This window comes from Erinaceus europaeus, unplaced genomic scaffold (genome assembly GCF_950295315.1).
Source record: "Erinaceus europaeus unplaced genomic scaffold, mEriEur2.1 scaffold_601, whole genome shotgun sequence".
In the NCBI taxonomy this organism is placed as follows: domain Eukaryota; kingdom Metazoa; phylum Chordata; class Mammalia; order Eulipotyphla; family Erinaceidae; genus Erinaceus; species Erinaceus europaeus.
In genome coordinates, this window is record NW_026647192.1 from 41,930 (window position 1) to 60,116 (window position 18,187).

At 50.7% G+C, this 18,187-nt stretch overlaps 1 protein-coding gene across 1 annotated transcript in view; it reads right to left on the minus strand.

Moving 5' to 3' along the window:
• The window catches only part of LOC132536237 (heat shock 70 kDa protein 12A-like), a gene marked incomplete at its 3' end in the record, with an annotated part of 59,140 nt that extends 41,174 nt beyond the window's left edge, over positions 1–17,966 (minus strand). Inside the window, exons 1-3 of the mRNA XM_060183800.1 lie at positions 17,940–17,966; positions 17,617–17,717; positions 5,769–6,031 (exon numbers count right to left, since the gene is read on the minus strand). Coding sequence (XP_060039783.1) covers positions 5,769–6,031; positions 17,617–17,717; positions 17,940–17,966 — 391 coding nt within the window. The remainder of the gene's footprint in view (positions 1–5,768; positions 6,032–17,616; positions 17,718–17,939) is intronic.
• Between the last annotated feature and the right edge of the window lie 221 nt (positions 17,967–18,187).

Consider the following 18,187-nt stretch of genomic DNA (forward strand, 5'->3'; position numbering starts at 1 on the left):
CCCCTATCCTCAACGATCCAGAACTCACTAGTTCTCAAACTTGGCTTTTACATGAAGGGTTCTAGGTCAAGACCTGGGCATCAGGCCTTTGAAAGCTCTCTACCGGGTTCAAGCAGGTGCCCAGGGTTGAGAGCTTAGATTAGCCAGAAAGGGTAGCTGCCTGCACCCCACACTCCAGGCCCAGCCCGGGGAATCCAACCTCTCTGCTTCCCAACAGGGGAACCAGCAGAAAAGGGAAAAGGAGCCAGAGAGAGCTGCTTTCACACTGGCCGAAGAGTTGTCCTTTCCATCCCTTCCCAGGGTCTTGCTTCACAGTAATAATGGTTTAAAGGCAACAGGACCCAGGTTCAAGCCCCCAGACCTCTGTCTGTGGAGGGAAAGCCTTACGAGCAATGAAAGCAGTGCTGCTGGTGTCCCTCTATCTCCCTCTCTCCCTGTTTCAATTTCTCTTTGTCTTTATCCAATAAACAAATTAATGAAATTTAAGGGGGGGGGCATGAGGTGGCACACCTGGTTGAGTGCCCATATTACAATGAGAAAGGACCGGGTTCAAGACCCAAGTTCCCACCTGCAGGGAACTGGTTCACCACTGCTTTGCAAGTGTCTCTCTCCCTCTCTATCTCCCCCTTCCCTCTAGATTTCTAGCTGTCTCTACCCAATAAATAAGATCATGTTTTAAAATTTTTAAAAAGCATCAAGAATCAAAAACATTCCTCACAGAGGCACAAGTCTGGGGGAAAAAAAAAACTAGAGCAGAATGGACTCTTCATTGAAAGTCTCCACAGCAAGCAGTCTGTCACATAAGGCAGTGACAACCCTGGTGGGCATCTGGGGTGTGGAGGCAGGAAGGCCACCTCTCCCTTCCTCCTGTGGGAAGAGAACTGATAAGTATTAAGACCATTTCCTGCCCATCCATTATCTCCCCCATTCCCACCACAGACCAGGAAAGGAGGCTCAGCTGCTCCTGGATCCCGCCACACCTGCTACTGATGGCTCGGAGCAGGCTGGCAGGCTAGGCAGCAGTGTGCCATAAGAGGACTGGGGCCGTTGTTGGCAGGGCCTGCTGAGTGAGGCTGGGTGGGTTTCTGAGTAGAGCTGGTAGATTGGGGGTCCTCTCTGGGGTCTGCTCTGCTGTCCAAGCAGTGTCCAGCCCCAGACATACCCAGGAGGTGAGGTAGGCTCATAGACACACCCTGCTTACTCATTCATTCAAGCCCTGGTCTCCCCCCACCCCTGTCACTCTATGCACAGCGGCAATAAAGAAGCTTTCTCCCTAACCAAAGAGGCCTATTTATGCGATGAGAGAAAGCACTTCGCCCCCACAAGATGGAGTCATCACTCAAAGTCTTGTTGGAATCAAAGTGGCATCTCTTGGGGGAGGAGGATTTGACGGCCCCGCCCAATGCCTCCCCCTCCAGCTTCCGCCCACACCTGAGCATCTGCATTTCCTAAGTGCCACTCCAGTATGGGGTGGGCAGAGCAGGGACGCTGTACCTGCTTGTGATCTGCTGGATGGTGCAGGTCATACAGCAGGGTGCCTACTGGCACCTTCCAGTGTCCTTCCTAGGGACAAGCACATGACGCCAAGGTCCCTGACCTTCTCGGGACAAAAGGCACTGAAAGAAGGGACATCTGCTTTTAGACTCCACCAAGTGACCCAGTTTCTCAAAGCCTCACTTGCAAAAAAAAAAAAAAAGAAAAGAAAATGGGGTGATACAGTTTTGATGTTATCTACACATATCAAACTGAAATGTGAGGAGCACTGAGCTACCTACCAACTGTCAGTACCCAAGGTTGTGGAACTTGCAGTTGGGGTCTGGCCCTGAAGGCGAAGTCCAGGAAGGCTTCCTGATAAGTGACACACAAAATGATTTTTTTTTTTTTGCCTCTAGTGTTATTGTCAGGGGCTCGGTGCCCACACCACGAATCCATGGCTCCTGGAGACCATTTTTTCCCCTTTTGCTGCCCTTGTTGTTCCATCATTGTTGTGGTGGTGTTGTTGCTGTCGTTGGATAGGACAGACAGAAATCGAGAGAGATGGGGAAGACAGAGGGGGAGAGCGAGACAGACACCTGCAGACCTGCTTCCCCCCGCCTGTGAAGCGACTCCCCTGCAGGTGGGGAGCCGGAGGCTCAAACCGGGATCCTTATGCTGGTCCTTGCGCTTCGCGTCACGTGCACTTAACTGACCGACTCCCATAAAATAAATTTTGAAGGATGAATAGCAGTGTGTTAGACAAGGGTGAATGTTCCAGGCGGGGGGAAGACAGCACGAGGAGCAAAGGGTAATTACTATAAGTCGACAGTGGGGAGAACATACCTGACCCAGGGCCTGGCTGAGAGGGACCACAGTGACTCAACTCTAGAGTCAGATGAAGACATGAAGTAGAGCCCATGCCAGCCATGACTGGGGGCAGAGGTGTTCTGGAACCATCTCAAGCATCTTTCCCTTCCATCAGTGGCTCCATGGCCACAGGGCAGTGGGGCAGCAGCATTCTCTGTAGTAGTCATGCACTCACTCACTCACTCACCCTGACACTCAGCACAAACCCCTGAGGACCCACAGCAGGCCAGGCATGTGCACGGCTTGACCCCTTCTTCTAACCCTCACTCAATCCCCTTGCAGCTGAGCCTGGCAGCTTTGTCATGAGATGGGGGGTGAGCAGGCCCCTCTCAAAGAGCTGTTCATTCAACAACAAATGAGCTCAGGGCACAGTGAGATAATTCAATCAATATTTCCAGATTTCGGCATCAGCTAAATCCTCAGTAAATGTCAGCATTCAACATGTTTATCTTGACTACGATGAACTGCCAGGATGGAAAGAATCTCATCTCCAAAGCTCAAAGCAATGCCTCTAGGCATTCCAACACAGGCAAACTGCTTTACCTGGTATTCCCTGCCTGAAATCCCAACACTGGAGAAAATGAGTAGACTTCCACTGCCTCCAGCTCACTCTGAGTTGGTCACCATAGGAGAAATCCCAGCCAGAAGTCCCCTCTGCCTCCTCAGTCCATCTCATGTTCCATGTGTCAGTCAGCTCTGACGGGCGAGGGAAGAGAGGCCGAACCAAAGTGTCATCTCAGCATTTACTGCTCAAAGCTTCAGAGATTAAAGGGGTGTCTTTAGTAGCCAGATGGAGGCATACACCTTATCATGACCAAGGACCTGGGTTCTAGCCTCCCATCCCCACCTGTAGGAGGAAAGCTTCACTAGTGGTGCAGCAATGCTGCAGGTGTCTCTCTTTCTTTGTATCTCTCTCCCCACTCTAGTTCACTCTGTTTCTTCCAAAAAATAAAAAGGCGAGAAAATGGCCACTGGGAAGAGGGGATTCAAGCAGGCACTGTACCCCAGTGACAGCCCTGGTGAAAAAATAGGCAAATAAATAAAAATGAGCCCACTGGGGTTTTTGTAAATTAACTAATTTAAATATTCTAGTTAGGAAACTGACACATGTATACAACGTAATCTGAATAGTTATGAACTGCTATCTACCCATTCAGCCAGCTTCAACAACCACCCACAGCCTACTTGATTCTTGGGGGAAGATTTCATGGCCAACCTCTCTTGAACCTCATCACTGGAAGTCCTCAGTCTGATGCTCTTGGCATCAAGGTATCCTTGAGACAATCTCCTGAAAGACAAGCATTTTTCTGTCCCTAACAGAATGGTCACTGTCAGCCTCTCCCTCAGGGATTATACAGAATGAGAAAGGACTGGAGCCTTGGAATCAGGAGGCCTGGGTCCAAATCAGTGCTTCTTAGATGTGTGACCTTGGCTAGGTCATTCAGCCTAGGGTTGAGCTTGTCCACCCAGGAGAAGGGGGAATGCTGGCTAAGGTTTGTGGTGAGGGTTGAAATAATAAAGGTATCACAGGTTCACTGCCCAGCACAGAAGGAGCTATGAGGGAGCCCTGGAAAGAGACTTGTGTGGGGCAGGCTGAGGAGCTCTGCCCACGAGATGAAGGCATGAGAACCCAGAGAGAAGCAATGAGGTACCCAGGACAGCACGCTCCTTGTCCTGAGCCCATGTGTCTGGAATTGTCCCCACTGCCTGCAACAGCAGATTGCTGCAAATGAAGACACTCTGGAACTGTCATAGGCAAGCAGTGGCAGGTGGTTCAGTACACCCTGTGTTTTCCCAGTCTGCAGAAAGCAGCCCTGTAAGTGTGTGTGTATCAGAGCTGATTTCTAGTCCCCAAGCCAAAATGTGGAATGTGGTGGATAGACATCCCTGCTCGATCTTCTCTCTTGGCAGATCCTATGGCCAATCTTGCATCGGATACAGTACTCTACTAAGCACAAGAGCCAAGAAAACTGCTTCACTAACTTCTGCTTTAGCAAGGCTGAGCAAGTCAGGTGCCAGTCTGTATCATCCTAATCTTCCCCACTCCCCCCCTTCCTAGTTTACAGAAAGTGGGTGAAGGGGAAAATGGACCCATCCATCCAGAGGCTTAGTGATGTTCAGACAAAGGCAGTCTCCATCCAGCCCATGGCCCTAAATTTGCCAGATGGAGAGGGGCAGGGGAGGGGTCAGACTGAAGAGCACATTTGTACTGGGTCTGGGCTTTCCACTGGCCCCCACCCCCATCCCAGGAGTGAGCCTAAGCAGGATCCCCTCCCCCCTGCACTCCCCACCACTGCAGTGTCTGCGGGGAGGCACCTCCCAGATCCGCAGGAACAATGGGCTGGGAGGGGGCAGGTGTGGCCAGGGGCGCGGCAAAGGGTGGGCGACCACTTGGTGACTACACAGCCACCTGACTCAGTTTCCCCTGCAGTAAGGTTCCTGCAGAGCCGAGCGCTAGCTGCGTGCCAGGATGAATTCCCAATTCGTCCACTGGGGATTTGAACTGCACCCTTGCCAGGCGGCCCTGACGCTCCTGGAGTACCCACGGGCCATTTTCCCCCCGCAGGCGCTGCCCTAGCCCAGGCCCCGCAGCTCACCTCCCAGCGCCCAACTTTCCCCACTTGGGACCCACAATTCTGACCGGCCCGCCTCCTCCGGGGTGAGGCCGTGATTTATAGATGCTTGAGCAGCTCCTCCTCTGCTGGCTGGACCTCCCTGCTTCTCTCCCCCTGCCTCCCTCCTCCCCCTTTCCATCTGAGCCCTAGGGGCGCTCCGCAAAAAGAGAAAGAGACTGAGCGACAGTCCTCGCACCTGGTCCCACGCCCTGAGCCCGACCCAAGTCGCGGTGGCGGTGGTGGGGGGTTGGGGTTGCAGTGCAGCCCCCCACGGCTTCACCTCTCCGGTCCCAAAGACTCGCTGGAGGTTGCAGGGGTAAAGTCCGCGCTGCAGCCCCCACCCACTCCCTGCGCGCCGGTGCACCCTCGGAGAGGTGAGGGCACAGGTCCAGAGTTCGATTCCCCCGACCCCCACCCTCGCCGAGCTGAGTCACTGAACTGAGCCGCAAGGGGACACTGGGACACCCCTCTACTGGCCAGCGCTGGGTGCCCGCAGCGCGCCGAGGATGGGGCTTTCTGGACCAGACGCGCAGGAGGCACCACCCTGCGGTGGGGACCCTCGGGGAGCCGGGCGGAGACTCGGCTCCCCGCCGCAGAGTCCGCACCCCTGCAGAGAGCTGAGCACGTGACCCCGCGGAGACCCCCGGCCCAGCCGCAGCGCAGACCCCGCCCGCCCGCGAGGACGGGATGGGGCGCGGGCACCCACTTTGCAGCCCGGAGCGAGCGCGCTGCAGGCAGGGCGCGGGGCCGAGCGCCGCTCCCTCCGCCTCCTCCCCGCCCGCCGCGGCTGCGGGTCCGCGCTGCGCTCACCTCGGGGCCCCGCGTCGCCGCCGCCCGCCTCCTTGTCCGCCATGGTCGCGCAGCCCGGCCGCCACAAGCGCCCCCCGAGCGGCTGCAGGTCCCCGTCGGCGTCCTGGGCGGCGCTCGGGCCGAGTGTGAGGCGCGGGGCGGCGGGAGCGCTCGGTGACGCGGAGCCGCCGCAGCCCGCGCTCCTCCCCGCGCTCCTCCCGGCCCGCCCAGCGCCCCGCCCGCCGAGCTCGTCCCCGCGCCGGCTGAGCCAGCGAGCTAGCGAGCTGCAGGGACAGGCTGAGGGCGCCTCCCGCCCGGATGCGCGTCCGCTCCCAGCAAGGCTGCAGCCCGGCACCCGGCCACGCCCGCCGCCCCCTGCCCCAGCTGCTCACCCCGGGCCCGGGAGAGGGGCTCTAGGACCCTTTTCCACAAGCCGCACAAGGAGGAACCCGGAGGATCCAGGCTGCAGGCTCAGCCCCCAGACCCCAGGGTGGGCGCCCGCCTCCAAGCAGCCTGGAGCCCAGAGCTTTTGCCTCCATCTAGGACCTTCCTTCCTAGCCCACCTGCATGCTAGCTGTCGGACTCAGACAAACATTTACAGTAAAATCATGGGCCCCTTGGAATATAACTAAAATAGACTCTCTAGCTCCTCCCAACATGAAGACTCCAACTTTCATCTGCTATACTCTTACCTCTAGGTTCCTGGTTATTAAACAAATTGTTCTGCTTTACAGCTTAATGATTTTCAGCCACCAAGTTGCAGATGCTACCATAATGCCAACCTGACTTTGGTGGAACCCCACCTCTCCAGAGCCCTGCCCCAGTAGGGAAAGATAAAAACAGGCTGGGAGTATGGATCGACCTGCCAACACACCCATGTCCAGTGGGGAAGCAATTACAGAAGCCAGACCTCCCACCTTCTGCACACCATAAAGATCTGTAGTCCATATCTCCAGAGGGATAAAGAATAGGGAAACTTCCAGTGGAGGGGATGGGATATGGAACTCTGGTGGTGGGAATCTTGTCATTATTAAATCAGTAATAAGAAAAAAAAAGGGGAGAAGCCTGAGAATAACGACATTAATAATGCAAGATGTAGGCGGTCTGTGATTCATCATCCCTGTCCCCTCCAGCTCTGACACAACACACAGGCAGGCGAACCACCTGCACTGGTTCTCACCTAGACAGTGGCTAAGGGACTGACTGACTGCCACCGGCTCATTTTGGCAATCCAGTGGTGAATGACATAATGGCTTCTGTGATTTCAGCCACTGCGAAATAGTCTCAACTCATTTTTCTTTTTCTTTTTTTTTTTTCTGCACAACTCTACAGTGGGGACTAGGGCTTCCTCCATTTGGCATATTAGCAAACTAAGGCTTGAGTTGAGGTAACTGGTGATTCCCAAGATACCATGCAGCCAGGATATCTCCCCCTCTCCAACCCAGGTTATCATTTCCAGTCGCCTCTTAGCCTTAGCCCTGAGATTGTTCACAGCTCTCAAAATACCCAGGGAAGGCACCATTCCTGCTTAGGTAGGGGGTGGAGGTGGGCAGAAGGTAGGTGGGAGTTGATGGTAGCGGGTGGAAGTAGGATGAACCTGTCCTCTATGGGCCTGTGTTAAAGGAAGTCAAATGCACAGACTCACTGGCTGTGTGCTCTAGCTCTCTCACTGAGCCTCAGTAAGCTCAGTTTATGAAGGGGGCCTATCAGGAGAACCCACCCACCCCAGTTCACACAGAGAAGGAAGAGAATTAGATGAGAAGACACATGTGACATGTTTGGCGGCAGGCCCATGGTAGACAAAGAAAAAAAAAAGTGGGAGTCAGGCAGTAGCACAGTGGGTTTAGCGCATGTGGCACAGAGCACAAGGACTGGCAGAAAGATCCCGGTTCAAGCCCCCAGCTCCCCACCTGTAGGGCAGTCGCTTCACAGGCAGTGAAGCAGGTCTACAGGTGTCTATCCTTCTCTCCCCCTCTCTGTCTTCCCTTCCTCTCTCCATTTCTCTCTGTCCTATCTAATAACAACAACATCAATAACAACAACAATAATAACTACAACAATGAAAAAAAACAAGGGCAACAACAACAAAAAAGTATTAAGGCAGTATTAATTCAAGATGCCTTTAAAATAGTAGCCAGTTGTGACAGGCACTAGACTGTGGGGGCACACTGAAGGACGGGGCATTTTCTGAGATAACACATCAAAGGCAGACCAGGGGGAGCTGGAGGTCAAGAGAAGCACATGGTCCCTAAATGCAGCCCTCTATCTCCAAAACCCGCCCCCCACTCCTACCTCTTCCTGCCCACACCCAGGCCTCCAGCCTCCACCCCCCTCCCAGACCACCAGCCCAGAGAAACTTCCAGGGACACACGTGCTATGCTAGTCTACACACACCTTCCTCTGCACTCGGGGCTCCTCCTGCCCACTTTGGGGGACCCCTGGCCCGCACTTCAAGCTGCGACTCTCTCTTCTCGCTTCCAAAACTTGAGGGATTCTCCCTAGGCCGCCTTCTAGACACCGCCCCCCCACCCCACTCACCCAAAGCCCAGTGACTCCTCATTCCCCTCACTCCTGAGTGCTGCCTCTCAGGAAAGAGAAAGTCCTGAGGTTTCAAACCCCCTTCAAACACGTTTGGCAACCAAGCCAAATCCTGGACCCCAGTTTGAACTCTGCCCTCAGTGTGAAAATGCTGCCTAGCTGACATCTGAAATGTTTTCTCCATCCTCACTGTCACCATCAGTATCCAGGCCTTGTTCTCCCATCTCCTGGACCCCCTGAGTCCATTCTCTGTGAACCTAGACTCCCTGCCCTGACCTCCAGTTCCTGCTCCCCCCAACACTTGTTCCCACCCCTCCTCCTCTCCTCTTAGGTTGAGGTTGAAAACCCCTTCGGACACGTTAGATGTTTGGGCCACTCCCTGCACACTTCCAATAGCATCCTAGAGATCTCACCTCCACACCACAGGGAGCCTTCTCTGCTCCCCCATTCTGGCTTGGGCATGTTTGTGGTACCCTTGCCTCCACAGCCACACTCCCCATTTCCATTGGAGGGACCAGTCACCCAGCATTCAGACAGCAACCATGGCAACCAGAACCACTGCAGAGCCCACAGCTCCAACCACCCTCAAACCCCCCCCCCCGCCCTGGCACCATGGGTTCTGTTCTTCTTCTAGCGTTTGCCCTTCTTCCGTAGCCAGTCAACAGCATCAGGTTGAGCCTGATGTAAAGTTTCGAGACCTCCTTTGAATCTGGAGAGGTGGCAGTCGTTGACTATGTGGGTCATAGTCTGTCTGGAGCTGCAGGGGCAGTTCGGGTCGTCTCTGGCTCCCCAGCGATGGAACATAGCGGCGCACCGGCCATGGCCTGTTCCATAGCGATTGAGGAGGGCCCAATCAAAACGTGCTAGGTCAAAGCCGGGTTGACGCTTGCAGGGGTCTGTGATGAGGTGTTTGTTCTTTACCTCAGCTGACTGCCAACTCTGTTTCCAAGAGACTGGAACAGAGAAGTTCAGTGTAGGCGTAGGGGACCAGATTGGGTGATGAGACTTCAAGCGTTGGACAGGGTGGGCGAAGATATCCGCGTATATTGGCAGGTCCGGTCGAGCGTAGACGTGGGAAATGAACTTAGATGATGCCGCATCCCACGAATATCTGGTGGGTTCTGTGAGGGGCAGCTATAGGCTCAGCCTACCCCCAGTCTCTCTCAGCCCTGCCAGCAGCCTGTTCCCTTACAGGAGAGGAAGCAGAAGCTCAAAGAAGATCAAGGCGCATGCTCAGGCTTCCTTGGACAAGAGCAGCTGGACTGGGAGTCAAGGTCTGGGCCCATCATCCCCTGCCACTCAGCATCAAGGAAGGGCATCTACCCTTGACCTCTAGAAGCATTTCTCCAACAGCTACCCCTGTGAGATGATGTAATTCTGTCACCAGCTCCTCCGTGAACAGGCCTTCATGAGTGCAATCTCTTCCCCCTTCTCTCTCTCTCTCTCTCTCTCAATTTAAAAGCAGTTTATGAAATAGATACAAAAGGGAAAAGTGGTAGTTAAGAGCAAGGACAAGCAAAATATACCCTCAAAGGAGCAGGAGGTGGGCAGGACAGGAGAGAGAGGCTCTGCCCTCTTCTTTTGAAAAGAGTTATTTAATTTTTTCCCTTTTATGCCACCAGGGTTATTGCCTGCATAATAAATCTACCACACCCAATGGCTATTTTTTTTTTTTTGCTTTTCCTTTTTATTTGATAGGAAAGAGAGAAATTGAGAGGAGGGAGAGAGAAAAAGAGATAGCTGCAGCCCTGTTTCACAACCCATGAAGCTTCCTCCCTATAGGTGGGGAGCAGGGGCTTGAACCCAGATCCTTGTGCATGGTAAGGTATGTGCTTAACCGGGTATGCCACCTCCCAACCCCTTAATTTTTTTTTAATGAGATAGGGAGGAAAAACCAAAATACCACTCTGGCACATGCAGTGCCAGAGATCATACTCTGAATGTCATGTTTGTGAGTCCAACACTTTATGTTCTGCAGTATGTGTGTATGTGTGTGTACAGTTGAGATTACTCAGAATATGCAATGTCACCTTTCTGGTTCACTTTTCTCATTCAGGTGGGGAGATGGTGGGCACCACAGCATGCCATATGGTGCCAGGGCTCACACAGGACTATGCAGGCACCCTGCCCAGTGAGCTACCATGCTAACCTTGTATGTTTGTTGATTTATTAATTTATTTGTTTTGAAATTAATTTCTTTACTCAGGATAGAGGAGGGCAAGACAGAAAGGGAGAGACCTGCAGCACTGCTTCACCACTCATGAAGCAGTGGGGACCGGGGGCTTGAACTTGGGTCCTTGCACACTGTAATGTGTGTACTCGACTGGGTGTGCCACTACTCAAGCCCCCTGTTTATTTTTATGAGAGAGAGACAGAGACTAAAGCTAGGATCTTAGGCAAGCAAGTCCTATCCGCTACCAATGAGATATCTCCCCACCCCCTACTTTAAAATTCCTGACACAATTAGCACATAAGACTTGCATTCCATTTAAAAAAAATAGTTGATATCACTGTTTTCAGCCGATCTTGGATGGAGCTTGAAAACCTCATGTTAAGTGAAATAAGTCAGAAACAGAAGGATGAATATGGGATGATCTCACTCTCAGGCAGAAGTTGAAAAATAAGATCAGAAAACACAAGTAGAACCTGAACTGGAATTAGTGTATTGCACCAAAGTAAAAGATTATGGTGTGTGTGTGTGGGGGGGGGTTTGAGAATACCGGTCCAAGAAGGATGACAGAGGACCTAGTGGGGGTTGTATTGTTATATGGAAAACTGAGAAATGTTATGCATGTACAAACTATTGTATTTACTGTCGAATGTAAAAACATTAATTCCCCAATAAAGAAACAAACAAAAAAAGACTTGCATTCCAAAAGTCCCAGATTTCATTCCAGCAACACGTAATACCAGGGTTGGCTGGTACAGTGGACTCTTTCATGAAAATAACTAAAATTCTAAAAACAAAAAACTCTCGGGTCGGGGTGGTAGCACAGCAGACCTCCACGGCTAAGCCACTGGGGCCCCAGGTTCATAAGCCAGAGCTGAGCAGTGCTGTCTGTCTCTTTCCTTCACCACCCCCGCCTCTTATCCCCCCTCTGTGTGTCGCTGTCTCTTGTTAAAATACTTAAATTAATTCTTTGAGTTATTTTAAAATCCCTGATGTCAGGGGGCTATGTGGTGGTGCATCCAGTTAAGCTCACACATTCCCATAACAAAGACTGGTGTTCAAACCCCCCACTCTCCACCTGCAGGAGCAGTGAAGCAAGTACTGCAGATGTCTCTCTGTTTCTCTCTATCTCCTTCTCCCCTCTCATTTCCTCTCTGTCCTATCAAATAAGTGGGGGGGGATGGTTGCGGGGAGTAGTGGATTTGTTGTGCAGGCATTGAGCCCCAGCAATAACCTTGGTGGCAATAAAAATACATACATACAATCACTGATGTCTTTTGGCCTTGTAGCCCTCCTCTCTCCCTTCCACCAAGTCAAAACAAACATTTGAACAAATCTGGTCCATGTTCAGGGCCTTTGCACTAGTTGGTCACCCTGCCTGGGACATAGTCCCTCTATGGACTCACATGACTTGCTCCCTCACCCACTCTGGGAAGTGTCACTGTCCCAGTCTGCTTCATCCACAAGAGGTGCCTCCCCCAAGCAGGCAGGGTGGTTTCCTCCATCCCTGAAGCAGAAGCACACCAGGCTTGGCCCAGCTGAGGGAACCCCCAACACACACACACACACACACACACACACACACACACACACGAACAGGCATTACCCTGACTCCTGCGGGCCTCCAACCATATTGGAGCAAGTCCAGAATTGTAAGGTGACTCAGCAGCAAGCCCCCCTCAAGCCTGCAGTGCTCCCTGGGGACTTGCCACAGTATCTGCTGGGCCCTCAGGGCCAGACTGTGGCCTGTGGTGGTGGCATTCTGTATGTTTCCATGCCACCAGTACCAATTACACTTCTCAGGAGGACATCTGTGTCCCCAAGAGGGCTTATCCAGAGTCAAATCACCACTTTCCAATCCCCTATCCCCAACTTCTAGTCACTCTCACCACATGGCTGTGTCCTCAGGTCCCCCAAAAGCAGATGCCTCAGGGACTGGTCAGTAGCACACCTGGTTGAGTGAACATGTTATAATGCACAAGGCCCTGAGCGCAAGCCCTCAGTCCCCACGTGCAGGGGGAAAGCTTTGTGAGTGGTGACGCAGTGCTGCAAGTATCTGTCTCTCTCCCACTCTATCTTCCCCTTTCCCCTTTTGATTTCTGCCTCTATCCAGTAAAATAAGTGAATAGGTAAATAAAGAAATGTCTGTTTATTTATTTATTTATTTACTTACTTACTTATTATTTTTACCAGAACACTGCTCAGCTCTGGTTTGGTGGTACAGGGGATTGAACCTGGGACTCCAGAGCCTCAGGCATGAGAGTCTATTTACATATTTCCCTAACCCCCCCCCCCAAGAAATGTCTTTAAAATGAAGAATAGGCACCTCTGCAGGAGTTCATTCTCCATTCCCTTCTGCAGGCCACCTGCTCCTCTTTCAGGTCACAGCTTACAGGTCATGCTCTCTAGGAAACCAACAGAAACCCCTCCTTGTTCCCCTGTGCCCGACTCCCTCACAGGGATCACAGCGCTCATCACAACTCTGGGCTTGGTGTGGTCAACCCTGCAACTGAGACCCAGCTGAGAAGCTGCAGAGCTGAGACTAGAACTCTGAAATGAGACCTTGGACCTTTCCAGTTTCAAGTTTCCCATCTTCCTCTCTGGCTGCCAGCCCTTGGGATGGGTTAGCCATGCCCACATTTGCACAAGCCAGTCCCTGGCACAGGGCCTGAAATGATAATGATACATTGAAGGAAGACAGCATTCACCACTTCAGACCCTCCATTTTCTTATCTTCTCCAGCATCTTCCCCCCCCATCAAGGTTATTGCTGAGGCTTAGCGCTAGTAGTATAAATCCACCACTCTTGACAGCAAATCTTTCCTTTTTTTTCACTTCCTATTTTTATTTGATAGAACATAGAAACTGAGAGAATGGGGATAAAGAGGGAGAGAGAAAGAGATACCTGCAGACCTGCTTCAGTGATCATGAAGCATCCCGTGCATTGGATCCCGTGCATTGGATCGACCTTCTTGTGGTGCATCCTGTGAGTACCCATTCATTGGGGAAACTGACGATCCTTCCTAGCCGACTGAATCCACATGGATCCCAGTCACTTTCAAAGCCAGCAACAAGCAGCTCCTGACAGCTTTCAAGCTGACGCTGTTGACTGGCTACGGAAGAAGGGCAAACGCTAGAAGAAGAAGAAGAAGCATCCCCCCCATAGGGGGGGAACAGAGGCTCAAACGCAAGTCCTTGTGCACAGCAATGTGTGCACTCAACTAGATGCACCACTGCCCAGCCCCCTCTCTGGAATCGTCTTCATCTGCCAACCCCTAGCCATCTCCTGTCAACACTTCCCTTGTACCTCAGTCCACAAAAACATACCCCTCTTCTGTAGTGACAACCCATGCAAATCTCAGAAGCCACAGCTTCAGCCTAGCACCTACTGTCACCTGTAGCCCCTGATCAGTGTGAAAAGGCTGCCCACTCTGGGTGGGGTAGGAAGTGGGGTGCCAGGGGAGGTGACTGAGTCCTCTGAGCACAGGTAAGGTCTAGCATCCATCTATGGATGGCTCAGCCTTGAAGGCTAACAGAACACAGGATGACACAGCATCAGCCAGGCCAGGGTTCAAATCTAGGTTGAGTTAATTGAAACCCCATCAGGCGATTCTGGGACACTTCTATGTTTCTGTCCCTTCACCTTTAAGTGATTACAGGTGGGGAAATTGTAGAAGAAATTGCATGTAAAACGTTTAGCGTAGGCCTGTGCTACATAGTCAGTGACGTATAAAACTTTCTGTTCTTTTTAAAAATTTTTTTATAGAGACAGAAATTGAGAGGGAAGGGGGAGAGGAAGAGAGATACCTGTAACACTAATTCACTGCTCACGAAGCTCCCCCCACACCCTTCAGTTCTTGAGCCTGGGTCTTCAAACATAGTAATATGTACACTTTACCCAGAGCACCACTGCCCAGCCCCCAGGACTTTTTATTCTTCAGTGTGTTTGTCTGACATCAAAAATACCTAATCCTATGGCAGGGAGATACTTTGCCCTGTAGGGTGCACATCTTGCCAAGATCTTGACTTTGAGCCCTGGCACCACGTGTGAGCATTGTGGACAACACCAGGGAAGCTCCATGAATGTTGGAGCAGTGCTTCAGGGTCTATCTTCTCTTCTATCTCTATCCCTTTCTCCCCTCTCTCTAGATCATAAAATGGAATCCAGGGAGAGCTGTTGAGTAGTAGTAAGTATCGCGCATGTTTGAAATTCCAGTGCTACATAAAAATTATGCTTATTCCTTGCGTATTATAAATTACAGAATATAGAATGGGCTGCGGCCCTAAGTTATCATGCACAATAACTTGGCTTCAAGCCCCCATTCCTACCTATAGTGGGTGGGGACGGGAACGATGCAGAAGTAAACTTCACAAGCAGTGGAGCAGTGACGCAGGTATCTCATCTCTCTGTTTCTCTCTCTCTCCTTTTCTCTCTGTTTCTCATGAAGAAGAAGGTGGAGCAGGAGGAGGAAAAGAAGGAAGAAATGTAAAAACAAAATGGGAAGGGTAGAGAAGTCTTTCAAGCAGGCACTGAGCCCCAGAGATAATCTTGGTAGCAATAAATAAATAAATAAACAAATAAATAAATAACAGAATGGACCTAGGCAGCATTTTCTTGGCTGGTGGAGACACACAGAAGATGAGGGGGAGAATGGCTTTGTTATTTTTAATGTTTATCAAAAAATATTTTTTTTAGCTTGAGAAAGTAATACTGATCTAAATATGGGCTTTTATGTTGGCACCTTCCAGCAAAAGTTGCTTTGGACTTTATGCTATTCTAACAGAATTGTATCTTAACATAAGACAAAGAATTCTGATGAGTCGAGGCAGCATAAAAACTTAGAGGAAAAGCCTGGACATGCCTCTGAGTCCTTGACCTCTGACCTTGAACACATTTGAAAAATTCATCATCAGAGCAGAATGACACTGCCCAATTTAGACAGCAACTTCCCTAGGGTGGGTAGAAATCCCATCTGGTGTGGATCAGACTCTCTCTAACAGTCCCAAACCTGCTTCACACACATATATCAACTGTACATAATGTGTCTTGCAGGATTATTCAAAGACTAGAGGAAGTTATTCCCCAAGATACCACAATCACTCAGGCCCCAAATGTAAACTTTAGAAAAGCCTGCCCAGGTGATAGAGGGTTATCCAAATATTTTCTCTAAGTATTTCAAACAGCAGAGCAAACATCTATGCCAAACTCTTTCTGAAGCATTCTCAGAACTGCTCAGACTCTGGCCCTGCACGCTTCCAGCTTGTACTTAAGGTGGAACATTCCCGAAGCCACATCTCCAAGAGAACGGTGCAAAGTGGGACAAGGTTCAGTGAGGAGAAGTAATCACATGGCCTAGAGTGCTTTCACTAGGACTGCAGTGAGCCTCAGTCAGAGAAGAAAGGTTTCATATTGTGGAGAAAAATGCATTCAAGCACTGTTTTATTTGGGCCAGAGCACCACTCAGCTCTTGTCTGTATTGGTGGTGCAGGGAAATCAAAGTCAGGGGACCTGCAAGTCCTGTGCACTACCACTGTGCTGGTTCCCTTGCCCCCTACCTATTCCATCTTCTGTAGCTCTCACACCAACCAGTGCTTGACTCACAGCAGTGACTGCCAATGTGTTGAAGAAATGAATACATAATACGTAATGGAGTGGAAACAGGCCCAGAGAATCTAAATCTCTTGTTCAGTGTCACAAAAATTAGTGATAGAGCTGCAGCCAACCTCCAGTCCCCTCTGGAGTCAGCTCATCCCTCAGTGCCTTCCTCTGTAGAAGACCCAGTAGAAGGTAGCACATGCTACCTGGGATTGATTGGTGATGCCTAACTGGGACACTGAAGAAGACACAAAGGCCTCTTCTATCTCCGCGGAAGTTCATATAGTGAACTAGTAATGCCTGCTCCTATAAGGAGAATGTGGGTCAGTGGCATCTGTGTTATCATCTTGTCTTGGGATCCCTTAACCTCCAGAAGCTGTCTTCTTTAATTTTCTTAAAGTCTATAAGGGTCAAAGAGAAGATGTTGCCCTGTGCAAAGATAAGTCTGGGCAGAATCAGTCACCTGCATCTTCAAATGCCAGGAGCAAACCCTGAAAAATCACTTCCACCCTAATCATGGGGCTGGCTGGTCACCCTCAATCCTGGAGCTGTCCATCTGGATACTTTTGCCCCATCCCAAGGAACGTATGTGCAGCCACCCCAGACAGAGGCAGGCTGTACCCATTCATTGTGTCTTCTTCCTAGAGGTAGGGTCATTGTCACAGAATTTGCCTGGAGAATAGAGGGTGATGGCACTGGAGGGAGGATTGTCATTGAATCACCAAGTGTCTGAGCTCAGTTCTGTGGGAGCTTGTGTCTGGACCTTGATTTTGTCATCTTTAAAGTAGCAAAGTTACATTAGGGTCCTTCAAGTTCTTCCTAAGAGTCCATGAGTAGACACCCTCCATTTCTAGAAACCATAGACTTGTCCAGCCTAACTAGCCAAAGATGAAGTATATTCTCTGTAACAAGTCACAGAAATGGGTCCATGCCCTTGTTCTTTTACATTAGAGCATGCATTAAAGTTGAACAGTTTCTAGAAGCTCCCTACTCCCAATCAGCTAAGACCTTGATGCTGGGTATTATCCAGCCCAAACCTCAGAAATGAGAGAAATAGACAGAAAGCACCAGAGTTCAAGGCACATCTTGACTAGTAACAAGGCATACACAATTTACAGTGAAAATTCATGGGTCAGGAGGCTCACCTATCCTCTGTTTCTCCCATCAGAACTCAGAGACTCAGAGTCCTAGAAGGAAGAACACAGAGAGCAGAGGGGTTTGAGGATGGATAATACGTGAACTGGAACACTGGCTCCATCCCTAGATATATGACTTTGAGTCTCTAAGTCACATGTAAAAGACACATGTGAAATCCTCCATACTAGAGCCTTGAAGCATGATATTAGATGGTGCCTAACAGTTTCTTTTGTAAAGGAAGCTCTCCATCACTGAGGTGTGGGAGGTGCAGACCCCCCACCCTGGGTAGAGGCCTGTCACTTCTGCATTAACTCTTGAGGAGGTAGACCCCAAGGTCAACCTGGCCTAAAGGTGTGTTCCTCCTTGGCTGTGTAGGGTGAGATGGCACCGAGCTCAGGGGCAAGGGAGCCGCCTCCTTTCACAACATACCCTAAAGGTTCCCGTTTCTTGTGCATGACCGATACATGACCTCCCTTTATAAGGCCATAACTTGGTTCCTTATAGGCTGGTAACTTGCCTTTGAGCCCAAGCTGGATATGAGAAGTAGGTGTAACCTAAGAGCATGAATAAGATGCACCTGGGGGTAATTAACATGGCATGAGTGTCACGCACTTTCCTCATTGGGTCCTACATACTTCCCCAATGTTCCTATTGGATGGTGATCAGTATATCTAACCCCGTGTATGAACAATAAACGAGCTGTCTCTCTGAAGCACCCCCCGGAGGTTGGTCTAATTCCTCCAATGCCTCACCCTCACCACCAGTTCCTGGTTCCCCATGTTGCTGCCATTTCTCCGCTAGCCAGAGGACACCCAGTAACACTGAGGGTCATCACAATCTACTCTGACTCATATCCAGTTCTTAGGAATGAGTCCCAGCTTGCCTAAGGGAGGTAGACATTTTGTGAAAGAGTGTGTCTGTTCCCCAGGATGTTTTTCTTAATCAGCCATGCTTTGGGAAGTCTGCACATTTGCAGAATAAATAAAAAAAAATTAAGTAC